This window comes from Symphodus melops (assembly GCF_947650265.1).
Source record: "Symphodus melops genome assembly, chromosome: 5".
Classification (NCBI taxonomy): Eukaryota; Metazoa; Chordata; class Actinopteri; order Labriformes; family Labridae; genus Symphodus; species Symphodus melops.
In genome coordinates this window covers 14,919,723-14,934,899 of record NC_136695.1, presented here as the reverse complement: position 1 = coordinate 14,934,899, position 15,177 = coordinate 14,919,723, and the positions used below count along the sequence as shown (strand labels likewise).

The window sequence follows — 15,177 nt, the reverse complement described above, 5'->3', positions numbered from 1 at the left end:
AACACACATGGATACTACAAAAGCATTATTGACAGGTGGGTGTGTTTTCTGTGGAGAGCAGATACCAAGAATATAAAGGTGAAGATTAAAAAGCCAGGATATGTAGAAACTCATTGTTTTAAAAAAAAAAGAAGTGTCCCCTATCTGAGTGACTTATTAGAATGAAGCCATTAAGCCATAACAGCTTATGAAGAGGCTCCTGTAGATTTACATGATAAAATGTTGTCATATACATGAGCAGCCTGAGGATAATTTCTTCTACGTTATTTAAACGGAAAGAGTATTCAAAAAAAGTTAGGACGGTGTGTGTGCGCGTGCGTGTCCGGATGTATGCACGAACGAACGGGAGCGCGTCATATGGCAACTTATGCGGATGGTGTAAGCCCATCTGTTTCGTGGGGGAAAAACTATTTCTAGAGAGCGAGTTGTGGACGACTTTGAAAAAAAGGGGATGGACGACGAGAGGATCCGGAACAAAGTCTCTCTCTCTCCCCACCCTCTCTCTCTTTCTCTCTCTCTCTCTCTGGGTTAAAGCTGAAGAGCTGCTTGTAGAGCTTGAGTGTGTAATGAGAGTTTAACAAGACCCAATAAATCAGTTAACCGTGGAGGTTTATTGCCCCCAACACGTGTCATTGTTTACCATGAGTTTCTATTTTTCTAAAAGGAAATCATTTTTATTATAACAAAAAAAAAACATAAAACAAATTGAGGTTTAGAACCTTTTAATATTTTCTAAAACATTTCTAGATTTGTTGTTTTTATATAAAATTATTTAAACTAGTAATTCATTTCTATGTTGATTAGAGTCTATTTGTTTATTATTTGTTTGTTTGTTTTCTTTTTCTGGTTTTTTTTTTGATATAACGTTTCTCTCATTACTCCTCAGATATTTTCCCAGACCCCATCCTCCTCCTCCCCCCCAGCCCAGCACGACCATCACATTTAGCCCCCTGCACACATTTCCAGCGGGTTATCACAATTGCCATTCCTCCCCTCCTTTCTGATGTGTTACCCAGATTACCATCAGTGCCCCTCAGATATTTTGAACAGATCCTCGGCGAGCGGCAATATCCACTCGGAGCCATCTGGTGCAGATCAAAATCTACTGACTTCTTGGGCTTCAGTCGTTAAGGCATTAAATCTAGATCTACAGAAAACCCCACCCGTTGACTCGGGGTGTGGGCGATATAAGAATCAAATCAAATAAAAATAGAAGTGTTAAAACACGAACAACACCCCCCACACACACCCGTGAGCCTCATGGCTGTGTGAGGAGTGGACAGCTGAGGAAAGTGGAGGTTAAAGTCCGAGTCTTTTCTTTTTCTGAGCTGGGAAATGGATAAGCGGTTCAGGAGGAGGTGACCTAAAACTACAGCAGATTTTTTTTTCTCTATTCAACTCTCATGGGATTACTTTTTTTGAAATATGCCACCTTTTTTTCTGAGATGAGAGAAAATGTAAAACCTTAAAACTGAAAGAAAAAAACCCCCGGTGCTTTTCGTTGAATGCAACATTTTGTATAATATTAATATTAATGTGCATAAGTTTCTCATTCAGAAAATACTCTTCTTCTTCACTTTTTAAAACTTAAAAATGTTGGAAGTGAAAAAAACGCCGCTTAGATAAAATTAGAGACTCAAACTGTGTTTGGATGTTTTTTTGTGGCACGTGCAGGGACGTGCAGACTTCACAGCCTGGTGTTTGACTTGTCCCCTGGCTTTGCTTCATTCCTTTCCACTCAAAACAAGGAAACGTGAAGTGGCTCTGTTGTTACAAAGGACAACAGCAATCTGGTTGAAGTCCACACACACAAACAAACGCGAGCATGCAGATGTAAAGTGGGTGAGAGGGGAAAAAAGAGAGGGAAAGGGAGAATTTGGCTGATTAAACCTTTATGAAGAAATCAAAGAACAACCAAACAGGAGTCAATAAAAGCATTCAAAATTAATAAATTATGTGGAAAGATTTTCATGGTTTTTGGAAATGCTTTGACTTTTAGAGAAGAAAAGCATCGAGAAATTATTGAAGCTTTTAACCTTTGACGCAATTACTCATGGCAGAAATGTAATCATTTATTATTTTTGTTGGTCGTTTTTCTATTAGAACATTTCCTTTACAATTTGTCACCACAGAAACACACAATTGTAAAACGATTTCCTATTTTAAAAGTGCGCAAGTTTGAAAAGCCTAGACTGCAAATAATGCATTTCACTATGAGAAAGAATACACATTTAAAGAAAATTAATCTCTACGCATTAAATAAAACGCACCAACAGCCCATGATACCAAATACTAACTCCAATGTGGAGTGCCACTTTCCTCCGTTAATTACAATTTAATCTTTATTCAACGAACTTCCTTCTTATGACGGGTTTACTTCCCCCTGTGTCGGACAGCTGTAAAATCGTGTCGACAGGTTGTCATACAACAATCAAAGCCTACGGTGAATGGACTCTAATGCTTGAACATTTAACATACAATAAGTCCAAACATGGAGGGAGAGAGAGGGAGAAAGAGAGAGAGAGAGAGAGAGAGAGAGAGCGACGGAGTCAGAGAGAAAGGGAGGGAGGGAGAGAGAGAGAGACCCCAGCCAATGTGCTCACTCTATATTCACATTATCCACATTGCTCCAAACGAGGAGGAGCTTGCAGGCTCAAGTAGGGGATGCCAATCAAAGCATCAACTTCAAATTGTATCTGAGAGATCAGCCTGGAGACCTCAGGGCCAGGCGCGTCAGTCGGAGCGCAATTGTTGATCTGATCACATCCAGCGGACTTTGCGCGAGAAAAAAAAAAGAGAGGAAGCAGAGATTTAAGAGCGGGTTGTTTTGACTGCACACAACTGTGTATGTCTGTAGTAGCTGTGACTTTGGCTTGAAGACTTTCCCTTAACTCTTCCTGGTTTCCTTTTTCTTCGTTCTTCTTTTGCACAGTTCTTTTTTTAAGCACAGTTTGTCGGACGGTGCAGCTGTGCGGTGAATTCGGCGGTGGAGATGTCTTTCCCGCAGCTAGGCTACCCGCAGTATCTAAGTGCCTCCCAGGCGGTGTACGGGGGCGACAGGCCGGGAGTGCTTACGCCTTCATCCCGAGGAGGGAGCACCGAGATCGGGGGAAGTCCGTCCGCCACCGCAGCGGCGGTCACGTCGGTGTTGGGCATGTACGCCAACCCGTACGCACACAACTACAGCGCTTTCTTGCCGTACACCAGTGCAGATCTGGCTCTTTTCTCACAAATGGTAAGAAGAAATGTTTTTTTTTTGTTTGTTTGTTTGTTTGTTTGTTGCTGGAAAGAATATTGCTTTTGTTTAGTGTTTTCACTGTCGTTCAAAATCATGCATGCCTTGTAAAAAAAGAGGAAAAAAGAAATGTAAATGCGTCCCAGTTATCATTTTTTCCCCTAATAACGCTAAATGATAGTCCCATCGCGCTCTGATTTCTACAGTTTAGTGTCTTGTTGTCAGGCTGAGTTAGAAATATGAAAAGTTTGACTTATGTCAGTGAGGATAAAATAAGATTGTGTCTCAAAATCATTCACCGAGAAGGAACACTTATTGTAAATTATGTATTTAACACCATCCATTTTGTTGTTAGAAGGATTTTAAGATATTTGGAGGGTCAAAAAGTGTTTTGGCATGCACCACTCAAAGGAAAAGTTGTTACTTGTTTCCAACTACAATCAAATCTCTGAAATCATAGCTGGCAAACATAAATGTAAAGCATAATGCTGCAGTAAGTTTTCATTATTTACTGCATAATGTCACGAATGTGTTTATGAGATTGAGAATTGTGAAAATGTATTTGCCTAAATACACCTTGAGAAAATAACAGTTTTGCAGTGTGCTAAAGCGTGTCTAAGGTTGAGATAAGTAGAAAGTTCTGCGCCAAAGCAACAAAATCAAGCCTACATCGAGAAAAAAAAATATGCAAGTCACAATATGCGTTGCAAAAAAAAAAAAACTAAAAAGAAAAAAAAAACTGGTCAAGGTGTTTTGAGGGCTGTTTCCAAAGCAAAAGTCAACTAGGAAGGGGATTCAATTCGGCACTAGAGTGTGAGTGTGGCACGCTGGGAAAACTTCACTTAGGCCTTCAAAGTGTTCTGACACAGAAGGAGGGTTGAGAGGAGTTTGGCAGGTACACGTGAAAGCTGGGGATTTGCATGTGTTCACAATGATGCAACCAACTTTCGCTTGTCCTATTGACTTTATAAGTTACGTTATTGGGCTGTCATGTATGAATCATGTCTACTAATAAAATTGGGCAGGTGCCGCAGGCCTAGCATGTACTGTTTTGCAAGTTGAGAAGAGTGTTTGTGAAAACTGAGAGGGTACAACTTGTTTAAATTGCACTTTCAAAGTCTGGAGCCACTTTGTAAAATTATTAATTTAGTTAATAATTTAGTGATTTAAGTATAGTGCAAGTTGAATATTCACTTTTCTAAAAAAAATAAAATAATATATCTTCTTGTTTTAAAGGGATCCCAATATGAGCTAAAGGACAGTCCTGGCGTCCATCCTGCCAGCTTTGCAGCCCATACCTCCCCGGCCTTTTATCCATACGGTCAGTTTCAATACGGGGACCCAGCCAGGCCCAAGAACGCCACCAGGGAGAGCACCAGCACCCTGAAGGCCTGGCTCAACGAGCACCGTAAGAACCCATATCCCACTAAGGGCGAGAAGATCATGCTGGCCATCATCACCAAGATGACACTGACGCAGGTCTCCACCTGGTTTGCCAACGCCAGGAGGAGGCTCAAGAAGGAGAACAAGGTGACCTGGGGCAGCAGGAGCAAAGAGGACGGGGAGGATGGGAACTTGTTCGGCAGCGGAGACGAAGCGGAGAAAAACGAAGACGATGAGGAGATCGATTTGGAAAGCATTGATATAGACAAAATCGACGATAACGACGGGGATCAGAGCAACGAGGACGATGACGATAAATCCACAGAGGGGAGCAGAGATCACAGAGTGGGTATGGGTGCGGGGGGAGAGCTGGAAAGCTTGGAGAGAAGACGGGCCTTCGCGCTGCAGGCCCACGAGGTGTTTGACAAATCTAAGAGCACAATTTCACTTCACCCAGGGAGTAAGGAGAACTCGGACGGCAACAACAACAACACGAGAGTTTTATCCCCGGATAGACCTGGGAGCTTTCCACTACCGTCCAACAATAAGCCCAAAATCTGGTCTTTAGCTGAGACCGCAACTAGCCCTGATAGTTCCTCACAGAAACCCACGTCCCCCTGCGCACCAGCGGCAACCACGCACCCATCAGCGCCCCACCACCAGATCCAGACTCACCCGGCTTTCCTCCCCAGTCACGGACTTTACACGTGCCAGATTGGAAAGTTTCACAACTGGACAAACGGGGCTTTCCTGGGTCAGAACTCCCTGCTCAATGTGAGGTCGTTTCTGGGAGTTAACCAGCACCATCACCACCACCACAACCATCAAGCGTCGTCCCAGCAACAGCAGCAGCCTACGTCAGTGGTGGTGTCGCCGGGAGCAGCTGCACTCAGCAATGACAGCAAGGCCTCACCAGAGACCCACAGTCCCAAACACATAGGTAGGGTATAACATGTCACATGCAAGTGCAAAAAAAACAAAAAAACTGAACAGTTATATGTGAAATAAATTGATACTGATTGTAAATATAATTACAAAGGACTGTATACACATGCACGTAAAGGCAGCAAACATACACTCACACACTTAAAATATAAATATTCACACAGCCTACTTGATGCAAAACAATCATTCGTTGCGTTGCATGATTATATTCTACTTATATAAGGGCCTTTAATATTTAGAGTAATGAAATGTTGAAAAGTGATGTATTGTGTTTTTGTTTTTTTAGACCATGAAAACGGTGTACGGTCTGTTTCACCTCCAACACAGACGCTGAAGTCCTCCTTTCGACCCATCATCGACAGGTGAGACACGTTTAAACTAATTTTTTTTTTATTTATCTGATAAATTTTTCATTGTTACAAACTCGCATTCTTACCCCAACTAACTGAAAAACTACAGTGATACAATTGAAACAGAACTTATTTATCCTTATTTTCTCAGCAGTATGCCTCTATATAACATTTTTTTGCTCATATTAAGCACGAAGGAGGGAGAAGGACTATAATATGAAGGTGTAATTCCTAGAATGATTCCACAAATACATGTTCTAATCAAATCATATGGGTTGACACGTACAGCATAAACCTCAAGTTTATGACCGCAGTTTTTAGTTTGAGATTTGTTTTTCCTCGTTAAAATACCAACAATAAGACTTCAAAATAATATGAACAAAGATAAATAAAACACAGTTTGCTTTGCGGGTGACAGGGGTCTTGACTCCCATCCCACTCCCCCTTTAATTCCTCCCCTCGAGGGAGTGTGTGGCTACTTATCAAGCCACCGAGTAAAACGGGCTCTGTCTGGGCTGTGTGCTTTCCCTAAAGACCCCTGGGAGAGCCGGAGCCCAGGGGAGCGCTCTGATCGAGGAGGAAAGTTTCAAGCAATACAAAATACCCCCTTATTTTTTAGGACTGTTGCACGGAGAGACACACAGCAGTCTCTTTAAAAAAAAAAAAAAAAGGAAAAAAAAGTGGATATTCATTTTAAATGAGGAGTTGCTTTTTTTCGCAGGCAAAAATACCGTTGAGATAATTACAACGATTTTATTTTACATTAAATATTTTTTTCTATATTTAGCTTATATTGTATTGCTATTTTTTTCGTTGGTGCTTCGGGAGCTGAATATTTTCAAATTGTCATCATTATGAATGTATTTGCTTCATTATCAAACAAAGTAGGGTCAGGATTGGAGTGTGTGTGTGTGTGTGTGTGTGTGTGTGTGTGTGTGAAGGGGGGGGGGGGGCTGCAGTCTGTTTCGAATGAAATCCGTTCAGCCTGCACACTTTAGATGCATATTGAGACCCGCTGTCCAAACACTGCGGGGTTATTTATCTACCTCTCTGTATTATTCCTTATCCAGATCCTCTCTGCCTTCCAGCGCCAGGAGTCCACAAGACGCCACGCAACGGGTCCTCACCGCTCTCTCCTCTGCTTGATCAACACTTTTTTTTTTCTTGCTTGAAAAAAAAAAACAACAAAAAAAACTGAAAATAGAAAACGACTTTACACCCCCTGAAAAAAGGACAACGAGAAATAATAATGCAGCATAGCATTCAGTCGGTACAGAACAAATGGCGTAATTTGGTAATATCCTGTGGATGGATGGATTACTTCCTCTATTGTTGTGTAGCCTATAATCGCGCCTATAATGTTACTCTCTCTTTCTCCACTCTGCCCTGGCAGGCTGGGACATTTCGGTAGGCTTTTTACTTTGTTATTATAATTATTATAATTATTATTTTTGTCTCTTTCTTGTGTTTTTTGGTGTCTCTTCTTTAATGTAAATACCAAGTGATTTAAATTTGTAAATAGGAAGCGTTGAAGGAATTTGTCCAGATCGTATATTTTGCCTAATAAACTAAATGAAATTATAGAGAAAACTCGGAAGTATCATCGTTTATTATTATTATTATTATTTATTTATTTTTGTTTAAGAAAGGCTTGAGGTCTATATCATTTTTATTTTAAGAAAGGTGGGAATGGGGTGAAAAAAAAAGGTCTTTTGGCAGTCTGCATGCAGGCTTAATTTTATTCACGTTGTGGAGGAAAGCAGCGTGGACGCATTGAGGTGCTAATAAGTGTCCAGATGGTTGCTGGTGACAGAAAATGGACAGGAGCAGCTGGGAAGGTCATTAAGTAATAATATGGGAACGCCCAGTCCAAACAAAATCAAATGGTTAAAATCTAATCTGTCAGAGAGAGAAGTCGATTCGAAGATAAATTATTAATATTTTCGGTTTTTTTTCTTTTTTTTTCTTTTTGGGGGGCGGGCGGGGGGGCGTGGGGAGTAAAAGGGGCTTGTGTGGAGCAGGCCAGTGTTTTGGGGTCCTGTCTGCTCCAACCTGATAGTGATCATTAGCCTACAAAAGCACCTTCTTTGCTTCTCAATCGGAGAGCAAAGTTTATATTGATTTACATCAGCAGCCTAATGGGGTTGGGATATAATAAGGGGATAGTGCAATAATTAGCTGTGACGAAAATGATGTGCCCCTTTTTGAAGGGTGTGTGTGTGTGTGTGTGTGTGTGGGGGGGGGGGGGGGGGTTCATTATAGAAAAATCAAAGCGACATTTTCAAACGATTTGTTTACGTTATTTATTTTTAGCTTTACAAATAATTTCATCTAAGTCTGTTTTAAACATTTCAAACATGATTTCTTATATAACTTTGTTTAAAAATATTTCCATGCATATATGCCTATAGATAAATAAAAAAAACTAGCTTGTTTAAGTCAGGACAGGTTTGTAGAGGACAGTAAGCTGTGAAGTGTGCTCCAGAGGGTGAAATATTTGAGTGGCCTAAACCTGTGGAGTGGCTCATGCGCATCCGTTTTGCAATATCACAGCGACCTCTATGGGCGAGGAATTTATAGGCTTAGCTTTGAACAGCTTTCACCCTTTAAGAGAAGCTGTAAATCACATTGAAATACTTGCACTATAACTGCATTATCATACACATTGCAGTATTGCTTTGTGGCTTGATTTAAACGCATGCATTTTTTTTTATCATGTTATCAGAAATTTTAGAGGAATATAAAAAGCAAAAGTAACCTTTTATTTAGAATTAATTTGAACCACACAGATTGGTCCAAAAGGGTTATTTTTCGTTTAAAGATAAACCTATCTTTATTTTGAAATCACTATTTCCAGGTTTTATTGCAGAAGGTTATTTATTTAGTTCATTTATTAGTTATTTAGTTCATTTATTATTTTTATTTATTAGTTGTTGTTTTTTTTTGTTTTGGGGGGGGGCAATGTGATAACTCTAAAATATAATACGTCATAGCTTACACATTAACATTGAAGTGCAAAAGGGAAACGTGTCTATGGTAAACGTTGACTAAACCAAATCTGTGTGACGGAAACAGGACAACGACGTTACACATAAATATGTGTCACTTAAATAGCCACTCTCTAAGCAGTCACGCTGTTGAGGAAACATTAACAAAAAAGGACTCCCAGACACTTGATTTTATGCTTAAATTGACACGCACAACACCATTACGTCATAAGTAAAATAAATTAATAGCTTTCACCAGGCTGCAGAAAAGTTACAGGGGGTGAAGTTTGATATGTCTGTGTTATATGTCAATATCAACTTAGAAAAATCTACTTGATTTGTCCATCCGTTACTTTCATATAAACTTCATTGGTGTAAACTTTTGCAAACATTGAAGATGAAACAAAGCTCCAGCCGAAGAGAACAATATTAAGACACGTGAAGTCTGATTTGACTCATATCAATTTCTCTTTTGCTACAACGCATGCTTAGACAAGAATGATTTCAATAATGCTGTTTTTTTTAAAAAGGCAGGTGTGTGAATGTCCTCGTCCCCTCCCTCCCTCCCCGCGCGCTCCATCTTGCCCATTTGCACATGACATCCTCTCACGAGCTGCTTTTGGGGCTAAAATTAAATAACCTCTCGGTGTCCCATTTATTCCTTTTGTACTGAAACAGCGTGAGGTGGGCGCAAAAGCGTTAGCTGCAGGCAATAATATTATGTTTCCATAATATATACAAAATTATTCATTTAGTAAGTGGATGTACAGTGGATTGTCTAATGGGTAATGAGCGGGGTTGGAGCTGATAATTAGGCTGTCACTTGAAGCCATTTCTTCCCGGCATGCCCTGGGCCACGGTGCAGAGGAGGGAGAGGAAATAAGGAGCATGAAATTAGAAAAAAAAAGAGGAGCGAAGATAAATGAATTAAATGTAAATATAGAGCCTAAGAATAATGCTCTTTGGGATTAAAGGGGTAAATACATTTTATTATCTGGTTTTTAACTAAGAAGCCTTTGTTAGGCACAGTCAGCAATGCTTCTATTATGGTAATTGCACTAAAGCGATAAGTAAACTCAAATTAATAATTACAATACATTATATCACAACTGTATTTAGTCATTACCAGACTGTAGGGATGTTCTGCTGTTTTAAAAGAAGAAAAAGAAGAAGAAGGAAAACAACCGATCCAAACTATTTCCAAAGGCTAAAGGAGGTTCTGCTTTCTCGAGTGGCGAAACCTTTTTGGGAAATATGTAAATTGTGTCTCACGCAAAGACAATAAGTTGTTGACCCTAAAACAATTTAGCATTCTGTCGCAGGCTGTGGCCTCCCATAATACCACTGCCTTTTGTTGGGTAAACAAGGACCATCTCCCCCTTCAACTGAGACATGTCACACTGTGGCAATCCATTCATTTCAGTGCTGAATTGTGTGGTGTGTCAGTTTGTGCAAGAGTGTGAGTGTGTTCATGCGAGTGTGCGTTTGTGTGAAGGGGGAGAGAGGTGACTGCATGGGGAGAAAAGTTTATCACTGTCTTGTCTTTTTTGGCAGAAGAAGGCTATTCGCACAACAGACTCGACCCCCTTGTTGTCCGACAACACAAATGTCTTTGCCTCTTCCTCTCTCGCCTTCATCCCCCCCCTCCCCTCCCTTCCACGTCTCCGTTGTCTTTTTCCTCAAAGATGCCCGCCCATATCTGCGCCCCTCTAATCCATTTATCTAGTTTCACGAGTGCAGCGCTGGTCGAAAAACGATGACACAAAAGCTTGGCCTTGGCTCCCCTGGCCCCGGCTGAGAGAAACACACAACAACAAGCAACAACAAGTCAGTGGAGGCCAGCAGCAGCAACCACAGCGGGGCCACCATGGAGCCCCCCTGCTACACCATGTTTTGCTGCTTCTTGTTTCAGACACACAATGGAAGTGAAAGGGACCAATGCCTTGGTCACAGGCTTTTCTTTCCGGGAGCGATAGGCTGCTGTAAGACACGATTCTTGCCACAGGAAGAGGTTGGAGGATTCGGTTGGGAAAAAAGGGTCGAAAAAACTAAGAGAGGGAGGGAGGCTCTCGACACGGCTACACTCAAACACAAATAGCAACAAGGAGCCGCTACTCGCCTGACAACTGGCTGGCTGACTGACTCGCCGCCGGTTCAGCAACAACTCAGAACATATACTCAACAACCCGTGCAGACCCCTGCTGACACAAAAAACCTGGCCTGGCTCAGCGACACACTCGAAATAAACATGGTCTCTCGCTCATGTTTGCCTAGTTTTCTTTCATTTGGCCACTCAAAGCGACATTCTCGCGTTTTGATCGGCAAAGAAAGACAGAAAGGGATAAAAAACGCGAGGCAGGGAGAGCATGCAAGTAAAGTTTTCTCTGTCTCTGTTGAACATTCTTTCTGACTCTGAGTGAAGAACACAAAAAAAAACACTTTCACTTCTCTGCAAGGAGGACAATATGCCTATTTGGAGCTCAATCAAAGCGCAGTTGCCAAATATTGGGGCACTAATTAGATGGCATAATCTCGAAATATTATCTTCAAATGTGATAGTTGAAATGGTCTATTTTAAGAGACCTCGGCTGAACATGGAGGTTCATTATTATCTCCTTGTTTGCTACATGTTTGTTGATCAAAGTTATTTCTATGTGTCTGTTGTTGTTTAAAGGCCACTGACAGGGTCCAATACACACACACACACACACACACACACACACACACACTTGTTTTGGAGTTGTACTTCTGTTTTCATTAATGACACCAACACCAATTAAAGCCCGAGTTCTCCACAAGTATCCGAACATAGCAGCTCTACCAGAACACAACTATATTTAGTGAAGAATTCGACACACACACACACACACACACACACACACACACACCTACTCGCTGTATCTGTAACACACACACAAGCAAACACCCATGCACGATGACTATGCGTATGCACACATTCCTGCTACAGTCTGATGGAGGATCCGAAATATTTTGCCTTAATTATCCTCCAGTATGGATCATGTTCTTCAGGAGGGACTGGTAATGATGGGGGTATTTATAGTCATTCATTCTCTGCCTATAATTATACACTCCTCAAGATTGGGGTTTTTACATTTGGCATGCACTTGGAAACGTAAATTAGACAGACAGCACTGTTGTTGGGATCTCTTTGAAGTGAATCCCCTCCCAGAAACATGATTTGATGGAAAGTTTTATTCTTCTGCGTACCTCTACTACATCTTTGTTAGCAGAGTTTGCTTCCGCGTTGAACAATGTGTCCTCCTGCCGAATCTTCAGATGTAGAATCAATTTGAGAATATAAATGTTCTCCAACAATTTCTTAGCAGGAAAAAAAAAAAAAAGAAGTTTATAGCGACGATAGATCGACCTGCGATGTGTAGAAAATGATTGTTTTTATTGTCTTAAAATGAGAGCCATAAGAGAAAGGAAACGAGAAGTGTAGCAGTGTTTACATTTCAACACTGTGCCAAGCCATCCCTAAGTACAGGTATCATAACAGAGGGTTAGCTGACATTTATCTGAAGACAGTTGGGAGTGTGTGCGTTTATGTGTGTTTTCAATGATACAATCCAGGCAGACCTGGCAGGGAAGCCAAGGGCCTCGTGCCCCCTCTCCTCGATGCAAAGATATTTTCACAGACAGATAATAAAGTCTGATTTTTTCCTGCCGTCTTTTCTGATGTGATGCCATTGTGGTTTGGGCTAATTCCAGGAGGGTTGTACAAAGGGAAGCGCGGCCATCTGAAGTGTCACACTGCAGCTGTGGCTGAAGCACAAGAATTTCCATCAAGTAAGGGACGCTTTTCTGTCTCACCCTCCCTCTGAACACATGTGCGGTGCAGAAGGTGATATCAAATGCAACTCACCATGTTTCAGTCCTACTAATGTAAAATCCTTTCTCCATTTTTCAACTCTTGCTTTAAGCCACACATACTTTTCTTCCTTTTTTACTTTCGTGAACTCATTTGTTTATTTTATAAATTTTGATTTGTTTATCAAAATGTATCTAAGACAAAAAGTAACCTGAAATTAAGTGACTTCATACTTTGTTGTTTTTTTTTGCTTGATTTAAAAGAAAGAAACAATTTGTGTTCATAGTTATGCCATAACCTTCACTCTACCAGAACGTCCTTACTTTAGTTCAAAATAAAATCATGGAGGAATTCAAACAGCGAGTAAAGCACTCTCAGCTTAAGACAGTATAAATTCAAAATAAAGGCCTAACAATTGAATTTTTCCAAGCAAAATGGAATTTCAATCGTGATTAAAAAATGGGATAGGTTATGTGTGTGTGTGTGTGAGCATGTAAAAGTTGGCATTTGCATGTAAATTTACTCAAAGTGCTTAACTGCAGTTAATTTAAAATGATTTCATTATTTATTTTTCTTATCATCAGTTTTTGCGTGACTCAATAATCTGTTGTCAGAGAGCTTGTGTTTTATATAAAACCACCATGAATAAAATGCAAAAAAGAAAAATGTGATTTATCTCTAATCAATATGATTTTGATTAATCGTGACAACTAATTTGTTTGACCGCCTGACTTAAGAGTATGATTCCAGACAACTTAAACAATACTTTCAGAATTGAGTTGCTCTCCAAAATTACCATCATCAATCAGACCTGCTCAGACCAGGTTAGTGATACCAACACCACCACTCAGCTCCAGTTATCAATAATTTCAACAGAAAGGAAACATAAGCTGTATTACACCCTCCATCCCATCGCCCAGAGCAGACAATTACAATGTCAGAAGCTGTCACCTGGTGTACAGTAGCCAGGACATCCAGTGGCAGCTCACCTGCCAAAGCTGAAACAGAAGAAGACTAGAACAAGAACACAATGTGTTGGAACTATCACTTCACACACAGGCAAACCTGAACTAAACAGGATAGGCCGCTACCTTGTAGTGATACCTTTCCCCTCCGATTGAACTGGAGTCTCTTTCTACACGCTCGTCATACCCCTGCACAGAGCCCCATGCAGAGTTAGCCAGAACACATGGAGTTTCAACTCATGAGGTTAACTATGACCAATATTGACTGCAGAACTATCCACCTTCAAGACACACTGAGCTGATGTGTGTGTATAACAAATATTGTGGCATTTATTGTCTTTCAAGGCTTCAAAAAATGTGTCTTGGAAAGTAAAATTGAAATTTGGCAAAGCAAAGTTGAGAGTCTCATAAGAAAAAAAAAAACCCAGAGGGATTAATCATTCGTAACTGTTACCAAATAGTTGAAAAACAGGGCATTTTGCTGATTAGACAGAAAATAGTTCCAGACTGTGTGGGCGTAGCCATTTACAATACTGGGTGTTAACAGCTCAAATAATGTCTTATTCTTGCTACTTGGAATTAATTGAGCAATTTTGGTCATCAAAAACCTGAGAGTACCCAAATCAAAGCAGTGTTGATATTCTATAACCAATAAATGCCCACATTGGCATTTTATGATTTTATTTAGATCACTTTAGATACCAGCTACAGAAAGAGAAACAAATCTGTTGAAATGTTTAAAATCTGTTTGAGAACTACAGTGATAGTTTTTCTTTAACAACTGTCTTAAGTTGATCACAGGGAGTAGCAGTTATATTTAATTGATTTATTTTTGCTTGTTTTACAGAAAAGCTTTAAATGTGTTATTTTTATAATGTAAAACTATTTAAACATTTATGTAATGTGAAAAAAATATATTTTTGTTATATGTATGGTCTCCACACCAAATGTTGCTTCTACCGCTCATTCAAGTTGCTGCTGCTGCTGCAAAAAAAATGTTGTCTTCAGTACAATATTAACTAAAAAATGCACTTTCTCCTGTTCTACCAAGACTTTTAGGATTTGAATTAGTTTTGCAAACTTCTCTTATACACATCTTGAAAACCTTTAGAAGACAAAACAAAGTTTTGACACCCAAGAAGTGACACCCCACATAAGGTCCACATGGATAACAAAGTTGTCTTTGGTGGGAAAAAAAACTAATAAAGACCAAAACAAATATCAGTTGGCTGCTGAGAGAACTATCCATCCGTACAGTCTGAAGATGCTGCATGTGCAAGGCAGCCGTAAGATGTTAACATCTGTTTGATCACAGTTTATTAAATCACATCATGTCTTTTAACTGTCTGGCTAATGTATTCAAAGGGGAATCAGCACAAAGGACCAGTGGCCATACACAACCTCAAAGTGAGTAATGTCACATTGTGTTGTTGCAGCAATGATAGCAACTGTCTCAGGCATTGACATGCAATCCCTGTAA

General features: G+C 40.2%; 2 protein-coding genes across 3 annotated transcripts in view; one reads left to right on the top strand and one right to left on the bottom strand.

Moving 5' to 3' along the window:
* The window catches only part of irx2a (iroquois homeobox 2a), a 299,071-nt gene that overhangs the window by 140,340 nt on the left and 143,554 nt on the right, over nucleotides 1-15,177 (bottom strand). The gene's annotated exons all lie outside the window — the stretch shown is intronic.
* irx1a (iroquois homeobox 1a) lies at nucleotides 2,619-7,791 on the top strand. 2 transcript variants are annotated; one of them, XM_079343173.1, is made up of 4 exons: nucleotides 2,619-3,235; nucleotides 4,472-5,558; nucleotides 5,850-5,925; nucleotides 7,002-7,791. In XM_079343173.1, the coding sequence occupies exons 1-4, from the start codon at nucleotides 2,993-2,995 to the stop codon at nucleotides 7,057-7,059; spliced, it is 1,464 nt and encodes a 487-aa protein (XP_079199299.1). In that variant the 5' UTR covers nucleotides 2,619-2,992; the 3' UTR covers nucleotides 7,060-7,791. The 2 variants fall into 2 exon arrangements, with proteins under 2 accessions (XP_079199299.1, XP_079199298.1); XM_079343172.1 differs by having other exon boundaries at nucleotides 2,620-3,235; nucleotides 6,984-7,791.

Bases quoted from the DNA above. Each gene is read 5' to 3' on its own strand.
- irx1a (XM_079343172.1), top strand. From the start codon at position 2,993: ATGTCTTTCCCGCAGCTAGGCTACCCGCAGTATCTAAGTGCCTCCCAG. The intron at 5,559-5,849 runs GTAGGGTATAAC...TTGTTTTTTTAG, and splicing joins CCACAGTCCCAAACACATAG to ACCATGAAAACGGTGTACGG. The intron at 5,926-6,983 runs GTGAGACACGTT...TTCCTTATCCAG, and splicing joins TTTCGACCCATCATCGACAG to ATCCTCTCTGCCTTCCAGCG.